General features: G+C 42.7%; 1 protein-coding gene across 3 annotated transcripts in view; it reads left to right on the top strand.

Moving 5' to 3' along the window:
* RANBP10 (RAN binding protein 10) overlaps positions 1 to 16,224 on the top strand; it is a 61,364-nt gene that overhangs the window by 11,102 nt on the left and 34,038 nt on the right. For all 3 annotated transcript variants that reach the window (XM_045045403.1, XM_045045402.1, NM_001134988.1), the window contains exon 3: positions 12,588 to 12,640. In XM_045045403.1, the coding sequence (XP_044901338.1) occupies positions 12,588 to 12,640 (53 nt within the window). The remainder of the gene's footprint in view (positions 1 to 12,587; positions 12,641 to 16,224) is intronic.

Genomic DNA, 16,224 nt, shown 5'->3' with positions numbered 1-16,224 from the left:
GGGCTTGAACTCACGGACAGTGAGATCGTGACCTGAGCCGAAGTCAGATGCTCAACTGACTGAGCCACCCAGGCGCCCCCTAAAATAATTTTTAAGTAGGTTCCATGCCGTGGAGCTTGAACTCACAACCCTAAGATCAAGATTGTGAATTCTACTGACTGAGCCAGCCAGATGCCCCCAAAATTTTAATTTTGATGAAATCCAGTTTATCTAATTTTTTATTTTGTTAATCATGATTTTGGTGTCTCATCTAAGAATCCATTGCCAAATCCAAGGTCATGAAGCTTTTCCCTGTTTTATAATAAGAATTTTATAGTTTTGGTTCTTATATTTAGATTGCTACTCCATTTTGTGTTAATTTTTATAAATGATATGGAGGAGGGGTTCAACTTCATCCTTTTGCATGTAGAAGTCCAGTTGTCCCAGCACCAATTGTGGAAGAGACTATTCTTGCCCCATTGAATGGACTTGGCACCCTTGTTGAAAGTAATTTGACCATAGATATGGGTTTATTTCTGGACTTTAAATTCTATTCCATTTGTCTATGTTCCTACCTTATGTCAGTACCACACTGTTTTGATTACTGTAGTTTTCTAGTGCGTTCTAAAATCAGGAAGTGTGAATCCTTTAACTTTGCTTTTCTTTTTTCAAGATTATTTTAGCTACTTGGGGTCCCTTGCATGTCCATATGATTTTGAGGATTGACTTCTCCAATTCTGCAAAAAACACTGTTGAAATTTTGGTAGGGATTGAGTTGATTTTTGTGGATCAGTTTGGAGAATATTAACAATCCTCTCCATCTTAACAATACTAAGTCTTCCAATCCATGAACACAGGATGTCTTTCCATTTATTTGTGTCTAATTTAATTTTTTTCAGCAGTGTTTTATAGTTTTTAGTGTATGACTTTTGTTTCCTTGGCTAAATTTGTTCCTAAATATTTTATTTTTTTGATGCTATATTATAAATGGAGTTATTTTCTTAATTTCCTTTTTATTTATTTTTTATTATTCATTTATTAAAAAAATTTTTTTAACGTTTATTTAATTTTTTTTTGAGAGAGAGAGACAGAGCATAAACGAGGGAGGGTCAGAGAGAGAGGGAGACACAGAATCCGAGACAGGCTCCAGGTTCTCTGCTGTCGGCACAGAGCCCAACGTGGGGCTCGAACTCACAGACTGTGAGATCGTGACCTGAGCCGAAGTCGGATGCTCAACCGACTGAGCCACCCAGGCGCCCCTTTATTTATTTTTTTTAATGTTTATTTTTGACAGAGAGAGAGAGACAGACAGAGTGTGAGTGGGGGAGGGGCGGAAAGAGATGGAGACACAGAATCCAAAGCAGGCTCCAGGCTCTGAGCTGTCAGCAAAGAACCTGCCACAGGGCTTGAACCCACGAGCCATGAGATGATGACCTGAGCCGAAGTCGGATGCTCAACTAACTGAGCCACCTAGGTACTCCTTAATTTACTTTTTAGATTGTTCATTGGTAATACATAGAAACACAACTGCTTTTTGTATGTTGATCTTGTGTCCTGCAACTTTGCTGAATTCATTTCTTTTAGCTTAGTGAGCTTTCTGTGTACTGATGGGATTTTTTTACAAGATCATGTCATCTGCAAATAGAGATAGTTTTACATATCTCTTTCCTGTTTGGATGACTTTTTTTTTCTTGTTTGATTGCTCTGGCTTGGACTTCCACTACAATGTTGAATAGCAGTGATGAAAGGTGGCCATCCTTGTCTTATTGTAATCTTAGAGGAAAAGCTTTCAGTCTCTTACCATTGGGTTTTCATAAATACCCTTTATTGTCTTGAGAAAGTTCCTTTTATTCCTAGTTTTCTGAGTGCTTTTATCATGAGGGAGTGTTGGATTTTGTAAAGTTTTTTTTTCTACGTCAATTTAGATGATCATATAGTTGTGTTTTTCCTTTGTTCTATTAATGTGTTTTATTATATTGGTTGATTTTCTTATGTTAAACCACCCTTGCCTTCATGGGATAAATCCTACTTGGTCATGGTATGTAATCCTTTTAATACATTGTTGGATTTGGTTTCCTACAGTTTTCTTGAAAATTTTTGCATCTGTACTTATGAAATATATTGGTCTGTAATTTCCTTTACTTTTGATGTTTTCTTGGTGGCTCTTTGATTGCTGTTTCAGGGTCTACCCCATCTTGGGCTTTCATCTGGGTACAGCACATTTGTAACAGTATCCAGACATTATTCTGCCAAGAATTAAAGTCTCTAGGTCAGAGCCGGGAAGGAGCTTAGGAGCCCTTTAGTCCAACCTCTCCTCTTCTTATAGGGAACTTGAGATGTGGGGTGAAATCCAAGACCCACAGTCCTGAATTAGACTCGAGTGTCTGAGACCGGGCTTCAGAGTCTGGGGTATTATCTCTGGAGCCCGGCTGCAAAGTGTTCCAGTTACTTTAAAACTCTTCAGGTGCTTCTCATCAGGAGGCAGGAAAGGAGTGTCAGACTTGTTGCCACAGAGGTTCCTCCGGTAGAGTGCTCCAGGCTGTCTCTCAGGACTGGTTGGGTGATAACAGCAAAGTAGTGGTCTCCTTCCCTCCACATGTTGTTGTATATCTCTGGAGAGTGTGAGATTCCAGAGGCCTGGTTTCTAAGGTCCTGTCGTCTGTTCACCACTAGACCAGTTTGGGTCATGGAAGAAACTCTAGTCAGTTGGAGCTGTGCTGAGCCAGTGTCACTGTAGGAGGGTCTCCTGGGTGTGTGCTCTGGGTTGCGCTTGGGACGCACAGGGTGCTATATGAGCCAGAGTCCCAGCTTCTCCGCTGAGCAGGGATTTTGACCATCCTGTTGTTTCTGAAGATGTGCTTTTCTGAGGTAGCCTCTGTCCTCCTGTCAAGGCTCAGGGAAGTGGGTGTACTGAGGAGCTGACCATGAAGGCCAGGTCCTCCAGTGTGTCCCTTTGGCACTGAAATGTTGCCTTGGGACAATCCAGGGAGAGTCTGATGGGTGAGAGCCAATGACCTTCACGATATGTGGCCACCAACTGTCTCGAAAATGATTTTTCTCTATCAAAGTAATTCATGTTATTTGTAGAAAATCTGGAAAACCAAAGAGAAAAAAGAAGAATCCAAGCTGATCGGAGTGTGCTTGCATCTCCGCGTGACTGCAGGGTTTTGCAGACAGTTGCTTTTATGGGAGAGTCAGCAGAGGTGGGAGGTGGGGGGTGAAGGGCAGCACAGGCCCCAGAAACCACCAGTCCATTTTCATTGCAGGTCATTTTCCAGGGCCCCAGTTTGCCCCTACTGCCTGCCTCCATGTCTTCAGGGCAGACATGGCTCTGTGGTCAGCTGAGGGCCTTGCCACAGCTGCTGCTCTCCTGCTCAGCTGAGGCCATGCTCACTTGCTGTCCTCTTCTCTCTGGAGTCCACGAGAGACAGAGTTGCTCCTCTAGCTCTAGCTTGTGTTGTGTTGTTAGCAGTGAAGGATAGAAACTGAGAAGGTAGAGGCCAACTCATGGTCTCACTGCCATGAAGAGCTTATCCTCTGTTGTCCCTCCTCTACATTTACTGGCTGTCTCACATCTCTGACAAATGGTATTTTCCATTTTGCTGCCCTTTGGAAGAAAGGAGTAAATCAAATGGGTTTGCCCTACTTTCAGTCATGATATGGGGTAATAACTTTGCCTCCAAGCTCCTCAGATATATCCTGCTGCTTGAAAAGAAAAGCCCTAGTGAAGATGCTAAATATAGGGGAGCTAAGTGCTGTCTATTTCAGTTATCTGCTTAGGGAATGAAAACCCCTTGTTGCCTCTCTCCCGTGACGAAGTCAGCTTGTATCTGTTAGTGTTCCTACCATTGTTCTGACCCATTACCAAAAAGGAAGCAAATGCTCACCTCCTTTTTTCCTTGGCAATTGTTTTTTAATGTCCCAAGATCTAGGCCTTTGAAAATGGCCTACTTTACTAGATTCCAATGCTAGAAAAGCCTCTAGTGCCTGAACTGAAGCACAGTGGGTTTGTCCAGGGTCCACCAGCAGCTCTTCCAGCACCGTGCCCAGGATCCAGTTCAGTGGCTACATTAAAGGTTGTCTGGACTGATGGAGATAGCTGAAGAATAGTCTCTGACAAGCTGACTGGCGTGTATGATGAACCCAGTGGCAGAGGTGAGATTTGAATCTGGGTTTGTCTGATACGTTTGCGCTGATGCAGGTATATTTTTTGTTTGGGTGCTTGAGCACAGTGTAAACTCCAGGGCTAGAACAGAGCTGGTAAAGGACTACTACTGACAGGCCAAGCACCCGGGCTCCAAAGTTTGCAAGTGGGTCTCAGAGAATTGCCCTTTCTTTGGTGACTGGTTGTGCTTGGCTGTGTCCTGGGCAGCTCCTCCCCCATGCGTAAGTTTACTGTGTTCTGAAGAACACTTGGCTCAGGGTTGTCTGGCTGGCTCAGTCAGTAGAGCATGGGACTCTTGATATTGGGGTTATAAGTTTGAACCCCACATTGGGTATAGAGATTACTTGAAAATCAAATCTTTAAAAAAATAAAGAGCACTTGGCTCTCTCCATGTCTTGCCATCCTCATTGCTTCTGTCCTGTGCAGCCCTGTCATCTTCCACTGGGACATTTTGGTAGTCTCTAGCTTTGCCTTTTCTTTTCTTTAAAAAAAAAAAAATTTTTTTTTTAACGTTTATTTATTTTTGAGACAGAGAGAGACAGAGCATGAGTGGGGGAGGAGCAGAGAGAGAGGGAGACACAGAATCGGAAGCAGGCTCCAGGCTCTGAGTCATCAGCCCAGAGCCCAACGCGGGGCTCGAACTCACGGACCGTGAGATCGTGACCTGAGCTGAAGTCGGACGCTTAACTGCCTGAGCCACCCAGGCGCCCCTCTTTTTTTCTTTTTTAAATGTTTTTCTTTTTATTTTTGGGAGAGAGAGAGAGAGAGCGCCAGCCCACGTGTGTGGGGGAGGGGCAGAGAGAGAGGAAGACAAAGAATCCAAAGCAGGCTCCAGGTTCTGAGCTATCAGCACAGAGCCCGATGCGGGGCTCAAACTCACAAACCTTGAGATCATGCCCTGAGCCGAAGTCGGGCGCTTAACCTGAGCCACCCAGGTGCCCTTAGCTTTTTTGCCTTTTCAATCCATTTTACAAATATCAGTGGTTTGATCAGTGGTGCCCGTTTCTAAACCCTTTCTGCATCTTCCTATTGACCTTCTATGAAGTTCAAACTCTTTAAGCTAGCACGCAAGCTGTGCGTGAATAGCCTGTTTCCTGCTGCAGCTTTGACTCTTTTTAGGTCTACCCAAGCTATGATGAGCCACATTGATTTCTCTCAGTTCCTTGACTGTGCGCTGCTTTTTTGCCTTTATGCCTCAGCACATTCTGCTGCTTCTGCATGGAATGTCCTCCTCTTATTTCCCTTCATCTCCTTTACCAGGGCTTGGCTCAGCCTTTATTTCCTCTGGGAATTCCCAAGTCAGTGCACCCTGAGTCTCTGGTTTGCCCCTGACGTGCCAGTGGAAACTGTCAGAGTGCAGGGACTGAATCTAGGCCCTACCCTTGTATCCCTAGCACCATATTGGGCACAGAGAATCTTTATGGAATGGGTGAATGATCTCAAGAGCCTCTGTAAAAAGAAACTTACCACACCTGGGTTTTGTTAAGCTTATTATTTGACAAAAAGACCCAAACTGAAATTCCGTCCCCATTAAACAATAACTCCTGATTCTTACCACCCTCTAGGCCCTGGTAACCACCATTCTACGTTCTTTATGAATTTGACTGCTCTAGATACCTTGTATAAGTGGAATCATACAGAATTAGTCTTTTTGTGACTAATTTATTTCACTTCATGTGATGTCTTCAGGGTTCCTCCATGTTGTAGTATACATCAAAATTTCCTTCCTTCCTTTTTTTTTTTTTAAGTTTTATTTTTTAAGTGATCTTTATGCCCCATGTGGGGCTCAAATTCACAACCCCAAGGTCAAGAGTTGCATGCTATTCCATCTGAGCCAGCCAGGAGCCCCGGAATTTTCTTCCTTTATAAGGCCGAGTAATACTCCATTATGTATATGTGTCACATTCTGTTTATCCATTTCATCCATTCAGCAGTAGACACTTTGGTTGGTTTGCTTCCACCTTTTGGCTGTTGTGAATAATGCTATGAATACACGTGTAAAGATATCTGTTCAAGTCCCTGTTTTCAATTCTTTTGGGCATGTACCCAGAAGTGGAATTGCTGGATCATATGATAATTCTATGTTAAAAATTAAACATTAAAAAAAATTTTTTTTATTAACATTTATTTAGTTTTTGAGAGTCAGAGAGAGACTGAGCACGAATAAGGGAGGTGCAGTGAGAGGGAGACACAGAATCGGAAGCAGGCTCCGGGCTCTGAGCTGTCAGCACGGAGCCTGATGCGGGGCTCAAATTCACGAACTGTGAGATCATGACCCGAGGTGAAGTCAGTCGCCCAACTGACTGAGCCACCCAGGCGCCCCCAAAATTAATTAAAAACATAGTTAATTAAAAATTGTTTCCAAGTTAATCTATTTTATTTTCAAATTTTTATTTAAATTCTAGTTAACCTATAGTGTAATATTGGTTTGAAGAGTATTTACATTTTTTTAAAGTTTTTTATTTATTTAAGCAATCTCCACACCCAACATGGGACTTGAATTCATGAACCGCAGATCAAGAGTCTCATGCTCTTCTGACTGAGCCTGCTAGACGCCTCTAAAAATATAGTTTAATTTTTTAAACTTAAAATTACCATATAATTAACCGCCATACTGATTTCCACAGCTGCTGCATCATCAATGCACAAGGATTCTAATCTCACATCCTCACCAACACTTGTTATTTTCTGACTTTTTGTTTTGCTTTGGGTTTTGTTTTTGTTTTTGTTTTTAATGATAATAGCTTTCCCAAAGAGTATGAAGTGGTATCTCCTTGTGGTTTTGATTTACTTTTCCATAATGATTAGTGATGTTGAGAATCTTTTCATGTGTTTTATTAGCTGTTTATCTCTTCTTTGGAGAAATATCTATTCAAGTCCTTGCCCTTTTTTTTTAAAGTAGTTTTATTTATTTATTTAATGTTTGTTTATTTTTGAAGGAGAGAGAGAGAGTGCGCGTGTGTGTGTGGGGGGGAGGGGCAGAATAGAGGGAGATACAGAATCCGAAGCAGGCTCCAGGCTCTGAATCGGCAGCGCAGAGCCCTATGTGAGGCTTGAATTCACCAACTGTGAGATCACGACAGAGTCGAAGTTAGCCACTTAACTGACTGAGCCTCCCAGGTGCCTCTTAATGTTTGTTTATTTTTGAGAGGCACCTGGGTGGCTCAGTGGGTTAAGCATCCAACTCTGTTTCAGTTCAGGTCATGATCTTAACGGTTTGTGGGTTCGAGCCCTGTGTTGGGCTCTGTGCTCACAGTGCAGAGCCTGCTTGGGATTTTCTTTCTCCCCCTCTCTCTCTGCCTCTCCCCTGATCACGCTGTTTCTCTCTCGAAATAAATAAATAAACTTAAAAATTTTTAAATATTTATTTCACTATTAAAATTTTTTTTAATGTTTATTCATTTTTGAGAGAAGAAAGAGAGGGAGACAGTGTGTGAGTGGGGGAGGAGCAGAGAGCGGGAGATACAGAATCTGAAGTGGGCTGCAGGCTCTGAGCTGTCAGCACAGAGCCCAACCAGCGGCTTGAACTCCCGAACTGCGAAATCATGACTTGAGCCTAAGTCGGACACTCAGCCGACTGACTGAGCCATGCAAGTGCCCCGAATGTTTATTTATTTTTGAGAGAGAGAGGAAGAGAGTGTAAGCAGGGGAGGGGCAGAGAGAGAGAGAGGGGATCTGAAGTGGGCTCTGTGCTGTCAGCAGAGAGCCTGATGTGGAGCTCCAACCCACCAACTGTGAATTCATGATGTGAGCTGAAGTTGGATGCTTAATCATTTGAACCACCCAGGCACCCCATTTTTAAATTTAAATTAAATTAAATTAAATTAAATTAAATTAAATTAATTTTTTTTTTTTTAGAAAGCTTGCACACCCACAAGCAGGGGAGGGGCAGAGGGAAGGAATCTTAAGCAGGCTCCACGGTCAGTGTAGAGCCCAACACAGAGCTCAATCTCACGACTATGAGATCATGACCTGAGACGAAAACAAGAGTCAGATGCTTAACCTACTGAGCCATGTTTTTTGTTTTGTTTTGTTTAATTAAAAAAATTTTAAGAAGCCTCCACACAAGAGTCACATGCTCTACCCACTGAGCTAACCAGGCACCCCTGTTTTTTGAGTTGTATGAGTGCTTTGAATATCCTGGATATTAAACCCTCGTCAGATAGATGACTTGCAGATATTTTCTCCTTTCTCATCGGTTGCTTTTCACTGTGTTGATGGTGTCCTTTGAGGTATAAAAGTTTAAAATTTTGATGTGGTTTACTTTTTTTCTTTTGTTGCCTGTGCTTTGGGTGTAATATCCAAGAAATCATTGCCAGTTCTAATGTAAACTTTTTCTCCTATGTTTTCTGCTAAAAGTTTTACAGTTTAGGTCTTTGTATTTGATCTGTTTTAAGTTAATTTTGCACATGGTGTATAGTAAGTCTTCAACATCATTCTTCTGCATGAGGCTATCCCATTGCCCCAGCATCATTTGTTGAAAAAACTGTCATTTTCCAATTGAATGGTCTTAGCATCTTTGTCAAAATCAATTGACCATATATGGGAAGGTCTATTTCTGTGCTCTCTATTCTATTACTATGGTCTTTATGTCTGTCTCTACCACTGTTTTGATTATCATAGCTTTGTGGTACGTTTTAAAATCAGGAAGTGTAAGTCCTCTAACTTTTTTCGTCTTTTTCTAGATTGTTTTGACTAATCAGTGTTCCTTGAGATTCCATATGAATGGCATTAAATCTGTGTATCACATTGGGTAGGTAGTATTGGCATTTTAACAATATTGTCTTCCAATTCATGAACACAGATGCCTTTCCATTTATTTGTGTCTTCTTTAATTTCTTTCAGCAACATTTATAGTTTTTAGTGTACAAGTCTTTTGCCTCCTTGGTAAAGTCTGTTCCTAAGTATTTGATCCTCTATAATGCTATTATAAATGGAATTATCTTCTTAATTTCCTTTTTTGATTGTTCATTGTTAGCGTGTAGAAAAATAACTGCTTTTCATGTGTTGATTTTGTATCCTTCCAACTTTGCTGAATATGTTTATTAGTTCTAACAGTATTTGTGTGGAATCTTTAGGGTTTTCTACATATAGAATCATGTCATCTGTGAACAGAGATGGCTTTACTTATTCTTTTCCAATTTGAGCTCCTTTTATTTCTTTTTCTTGTCTAACTGCTTTGGCTAGAACTTGTAATACTCTGTTGGATAGAATGGCAAATGCAGGCATCTTTGTTTTGTTCCTGATCTTAGGGTACGTTTTTCAATCTTTCACCATTACATATGCTGTTAGCTGTGGGCCTATCATATATGGCCTTTATTATGTTGAGACAGATGCCTTTTATTCTTAGTTTGTTGCGTATGACTGAGGTGTAACTTAACATACCATACAATTCATCCACTTAAAGTATACAATACAGTGTTTTTTAGTATATTCACAGGGTCCTTACACCTTTTTTACCCTCTGCTTATCTCAGACTGGTTGGATAATAGTTTTCATATGCATGAAGACTTGCTGGAAGGTAGAAGGCTGCATCTTTTTGTAATTTTAGAACGTTATACTTTTGGAATAATGTCACCCATTGTTTGAAGAGTTGGGACTCATTTCTTTTGAACACTGACTCTGTGCTGACTTCATATGAATATGCAACTTAGGCTCCTGTGGGGCTGCTCCCAGTGTCATTGACACCTGCAGGTGACATAGCTCCCAAGTGTGGGTAATGGATCCTCTGGGTGCTTTACCCTTAGTTCATCCACTTGGATTTGCAAGTTGACCCTAGAGTTTATGTAAAGGCTTCCAGGCCATCCACTGGTAACCACTGTCCCATCTATGGGGCAGAGAGTTTATAGGAGGGTGTTGAGGGCTAGCTTCTGGAGGTGGAAAAGGCTTCCACAGTGCAGAAGCCTAAGCAAGTTGTGTTTGAATACTTGTGCCTTAGTAGTTCCTCATTCCCATGGAAGCTTGTGGAATTAAACTCTTGTTGCTGTGGCCAAGCTGTTTGACCTTCCCTATTTGCATTGACCTTAAGTGGTCAAGGGTCATCTAGGAAACATGTGCTCCAAACACAAACCCTCATCTTAGTGTCAGGAAGCCTGCATGCCAGGGATGGGATCACATGTAGTATTGAGCAGAGGCTCAGGCCCCTCCAAACAGGGCAGGGTAAGTGGGCTGACATCCAAGGCAGGGAAATCCCTGGTTATGTTGTACATGATTATGTTGATTAATGACTTCAGGGCAGTTGAGGTCATTTGCTGCTTGGTCAGCTGAGGCATTAAGAGAATAGAGACCAGCTTTTGGGTGGCCTCTACCATATAAAGTAAGGAAGCTGATTATTTGGGCTGCTGTTTTTCCAGGAAAAAGTACAGGTTTTAATCTAATGGGAATCCTGCCAGCAGTCTTACACAGCTTCTCCCAGTGGTTCTTCAAGGTCCTTTTTTGGCAGCAGGTAGCAGGCAGTTTGAGAGCCTGGGTCCTTTGAACTGTGCAAGTCCCTCTTTGAAGTGCTGTTCCTTTCCCTTCCCTCCTCTTTCCCCTAACTTCTGCAGGCCAAGTTATCAGGGTCATGTGTTGGTTGGTGTCCTTTCCTGGTTCCTGCCAGCATGATGGGGTAGCAGAGGAAGATGTGTGGGTCACAGCCTTCCTTCCTTGCCTGATCCGATCCTTTATTTGGATGGTAGAGGCTGCTCCCCCAAAACCCAGTGGCACAGCCAGCCAGAGAAGGGCAAAGGGGCATTACTGTAGATGAAGGACTTGCAGAGACAGTAGCACCATGTTGTGGGAACTCTGGTAGTGGTAGAAACAGGTACATAGGTGCATGGAGCATGTCAGGGGTAAAAAAGAAATAGTCCAAGATGGGGAAATGTATGTGGAAGTGTTCCTTGCAGAATCATTTACAGTAGGGAACAGTTGGAATGTAAATGTATAGCCACTTGGAAGTGGTCAAAATAAGACAACCCTGTGTAATTGCTTTAAACATTTTTTTGTGTGTGTGGTAAAATATACATAACAATATTGACCATTTTAACCGTTTTAAAGTGTAAGTTCAGTGACATGACCTGCAACCGTAAAGTTAAACCTCAGCCCTCTTGGTTGGTATTTTTAGTATTCTAAGCTTCTCAACTACCTGTTGGCACTCACATGTAGTTGATATCAGGCATCATGTGTGAGTTTCTACTATTTTACTCTTAGAAGGTAATGACTTGTTTCTCATATTTAAGTTCTTGGGGAAATACCTGTTTTCTTGTACACTATAAACAGGCTAGAAAACCCTGTTCATTACCTTTTCTTTCTTTTTTTTTTTTTTTACATTTATTTATTTTTGATAGAGACAGAGCACAAGTGGGGGAGGGGCAGAGAAAGAAGGAGACACAGAATCCGAAGCAGGCTCCAGGCTCCGAGCTGTCAGCACAGAGCCCGACCCAGAGCTTGAACTCACAAACCATGAGATCATGACCTGAGCTGAAGTCGGACGGTTAACCGACTGAACCACCCAGGTGCCCCTGTTCATTTCCTTTTCTGGCCTGCCCACTCATGAGTGCCACTGAGACATCTTTGACAGAGGTGTGCAGCATGGGCCCTGCCTTGCTGTGGGTAGCTTAGTTGTTTAGGTACCTGGGTAGGAGGAGTGTGTGGGTGGGTGTCTCTCAGGGACTTAAAACACCCTCTCCCTAACATTGGATGATCAAGGAGGTCAGCAGTGAATGTATGCAGTGAGGGTAATGAGTTTGGAGATACCCAGAGAAGAAGCCCCGTGGGAGGGGTCTTGACAATCCTGTGTGAAAGTACATTACATGGTTGTACTTTTTCCATGTCTTGGTCCTTGTTGAAGAGTGGCATGTCCCCATGGGCTTGATCTTGTATTGCTCTGCCACGTACAGGATTGAACTACTTACCTTAGGCACTTCTTAGGGACAGATTCCACCACCTTAGCCGGAGCCAGAAACCAAGGGACTGGAAGCAGTGATTTCAGGAAACTTTCCTCTGAAACTGAAGGCAGTGGTTCCTGGCTACAGATACCACCTCTTGTTTCTCCAGCTACTTAAGGCATTGAGATGATTTTCATTAGAAAATCAAAATGTGGGCCCCCTGGGTGGCTTAGTCAGTTGAGCATCTGACTCTTGATTTTGGCTTGGAGTCATGATCCCAGGGTCATGGGATCGAGCCCCATGTCAAGCTCCATGCTGAGTGTGGAGCCTGCTTAAGATTCTCTCTCTCCCTCTTCATCTGCTCCTGGCCTGATTGTTCTCTCTGTCTCTCTCTCTCTGTCTCTCTCTCAAATTAAAAAAAAAGAAGGAATCAAAATGTGAAGGTTAAGAACCACTAGTGTGTTAAGAGTCACTATATTCATTGCTTGTCCTATTTTTCTTTTCCCAAGAAATATTTTAGAAGGGAGATACATAATCATTTGCTAACAAAAACTTTTATGTGTGTGATTTTTTTGAAGGTACATGGGAATAGGACTCTCAGCTCAAGGCGTCAATATGAACAGACTTCCTGGTGAGTCACTGGTTAAGAGAATATTTGTTTTGCTCTCCTTATCCATTCTGTGATGAGAATCATGGCGGCAGCCAAGAAGCTAGAGAGAGCTTTTCTGGCTGCCCACTCAAAGCTAGGCCATTGGGTGGAAGATCCTGAAAGTTGGCCATGGCTGGGATGGTATGGGCTTCCATTCCAAAAAATTAATTGGCAAGTGATTGTCATTCATGGAATTTGCAGTCAAAACCAAGCAACCTGAGCTTGCTCCTAGTGGGGATATGCCTTAGTAGCTCTTCCTCCCATTGACCTTTGACCAGCCTGGGACTCTGGCAGCATATATGGAGAGGAAGGCTATTGCCAACACTGGCTTTTTTGTTACTTTACCATATTAATGATCAGAGTCTTTAAGTGACCTCCCACTTGGGTTACAGTTGAGGCAGTTTTTTTCCTTTTTTTTTAAATGCTTATTTATTTTGAGAGAGGGAGAGAGAGCATGTGAACAGAGAGGGGCAGACACACACACACACACACACACACACACACACACACACACACACAGAATCCCAAGCTGGCTTCTTACTGTCAGCACAGAGCCCGATGCAAGGCTTGAACTCATGAACTGTGAGATCATGACCTGAGCTGAAATCAAGAGTTGGACACTTAACCGACTGAGCCACCCTGGCGCCCCGAGACAATTTCTTAATAAATAAGAGGATTTGTGCAAGACTTAGGTTGGCAGTCAGCAACCTCAGATTTGAGGAATGCTCTGGGCCCCACAGATGGTCCTTCTTTACTACCTAAGCACCCTTTCAGCTATTTTCTGCCCAGTGGCTCATGCCTAGTCCTGGGCTGTGTCTAGTTGAGGTGATAGAAACCTCTCCCAGAAGCTGATGAGTTCCAGAAGATGGTCCTAAGTCCATTTGTCCCTTCAGTGGCATAAATGACATGGTACAAGCTGCCCCAACACCAGCATGGAGACAGGCAAAGTCCCTATGTTTTGGCCCTGGCCCTCTCTAGTGTTTGTGCCTTGGACACAAGAAGGCAACTGTTTTTTTCCAAAGAGAGAGCAGCACTTAAACGTTTCATCTTTTCCCATCTATGTTTAATATCACTCACAGATTTTTTTTCTCATTGACTAATTTCAAATACTTGAAATCTACACTTATTCAGGATTCAGCTAATTGTCAAGAGTCTGACATTTTTTTAGCTTTGATCTGAGTAAAAACTGTCCTTGAGTTATTAACCAGAGTGCGTTGTGGCATGTTTGGCTTTTGTGTAGCATGCAGCTGTGATCTTTGTTATGTAAGCCACTGGCCTGGGCTGACTACATGTGTCTATAGTGTTTGTAGCTCTGCCTCTTAGTAACCAAGGAGCTTAGAAAAATAATTCACCATCAAGGGTAAACTGATTGTTAATCTTTTTCGTATTCCAGATGTGCTCTTTGAACTTTTGCACTGCTTTAGTGGCAGAGAAAAGAGGCTTTTATAGGCTTTCATACAGAAGTAACTATTATAATCTGTTATTACACGGCACTTAAGCAACCATGAACACTGACTGGTTAAATGAATTTTTGTTAATCCACAGAAAAGAATACAATGCAGCCATGAAGAGAATGAGGAGGCTTTTTAGGTACTTATTTGGAGCAATCTCTAGAATGTATTGTTAAGTTAAAAATATAAGGCATAGAACAGAATATAATATGCTATCAGATATGTAAAAATAAATAAAAAAGGCAAAATGACCATACCTATACCTGCCTGTACCTGTACCTGCTTGTACATGTGTAAGATACCTTTGGAAAGTTACAGGAAAACTTGTAGTATTGGCTGTCCCGTGGGAAGGGACAGGATGGCTAGAGATAGGACTGGGAAGGAAATTTTCCACTTTCAAAGTTTTCACATTTTCTTTCTTGTGAGTATATTATCTGTTTAAATAGAAATAAAGCAAAATGAACAAAAGCAAATGCGTTTCTATCAAGAAGTCTTGAAGTCTGTCTTTCAGGTGGTTTTGGAGTGCAGTCTTTTACCATGTGCTAGGCATGGTATTGTAAGTTCCACATTCGCATCCTTCTTTAGTAAGAACCGTTTTTGCATGGCTCATTGGGTTTGGGATCCATGGAGTGGAGCAGATTGGGGGTGGGGAGTGCTTCAAGGTCTACCTGGGCTGATCTGAATCTCTTTTGAGTTGGAGCCATATGGAGCTGGCTTGGTCTGTTTGCCTTGTTCATATGATGGGGTTTTTGACTCCCTCTGGGTCTGTTGGAGGCCAGCTGCTGATCATGTGCCTTGACATTGGTTTTTCTTGTTTTGTTTTGTTTTTTAATGTTTATTTATTTTTGTGTGTGTGAAAGAGAGAGAGAGAATGAGCAGAGGAGGGGCAAAGAGATAGGGAGACAGAGGATCCGAAGTAGGCTCCAGGCTCTGAGCCATCAGCACAGAACCTGACATGGGGCTTGAACTCGCAAACTGACTGAGCCAACTGACTGAAAGTTGGATGCTTAACTGATAGAGCCACCCAGGAACCCCTTGGTGTTGTTAATACAACATTGTAGGGAAATCCATTTTGGGCCCTTGTGAAGTCAGACCCTGTCCAGGCACAGGGTGTGGGCCAGTAGGGAGAAGGGGCTTAGAGACAGTGGATGAGGTGTTAATCCCCTCACTAACACATCAGGAGAGTTGGCACCTTTTTTAGCATCCCTCTCTGGTGGATGTCTTGTTTGGCAAGAGAAAGGGGCCTCTGTGGGTATTGCTTCTGTTTTCATTTCACTCTGCCTGCCAGCGCCTGAGGGCTTTCCTTCCTGCCCTGATAATCTCCCTGATTATTCCTTAAGGTGGAAAGTAAGAATCAGATTGCAGCTAGATAGGGATTCTTCCTGGGAAGGATGGATACCTCTGGCTTTCCCAGGTTACAGGGCTGGCTAAATGGCTGGGCAGAGCTAGTACTGGACAGATGTAGGGATAGAGGGGTGGCACTCTTAGGAATGATGGTGGGCCTGCCATTGTTCATCTCATTGCTGGATTTGGAAGATGAGAATCCCCTTTGGCACTTGCCATTTTCTGGGATCACTTTTTTTCTTTTTTGATGGGGGGGTGTTAATGAGCATACATCCTCCATAACTGAAAGTATCATCATTCATAAACAGTTGGACCTGAAAGTACTAGCATGTATTCCAGCAGGGACATGATATGGAGGATGACAGTAACTGAGGCCTTTCTGCCAGTTATTTCTGATTTCCAAGAGACCCTCGGTTGCAGTGAAGGCTCTTTAGACTGTTTGGATGTCTGGATGGTAGGAGGGGAGTGATGATGATGGTCTAGGCTGGGTCTGGAATTTGAGACTTTGGTGTTAACTTCAGATGAGATGTTTGAGAGTATATGTACCTTCTTGGTAGATACAGGTGTATTTGGTGGAGGGTAGTGGTTGGGGTGGTTACTGCAGCTTCACAGTGGTGTTGAGAGACAAACAGGAGTTTGCCAGGTGGGTCTGGGTACAGTAAGGCCTGTGAGTAGATCTATAAGTTGTCTAGTGCAATGAGATGGCTTCCTGGTCACAGTCAGGATGAACCCGTTGAGGGAAGAGTCTTATGTTCCTTGTCAAGGGGACTG

This window comes from Felis catus, chromosome E2, assembly GCF_018350175.1.
Source record: "Felis catus isolate Fca126 chromosome E2, F.catus_Fca126_mat1.0, whole genome shotgun sequence".
Lineage (NCBI taxonomy): Eukaryota > Metazoa > Chordata > Mammalia > Carnivora > Felidae > Felis > Felis catus.
Note: the sequence above shows the minus strand (reverse complement) of the source record. Positions and strands in the feature narration are given on the sequence as shown.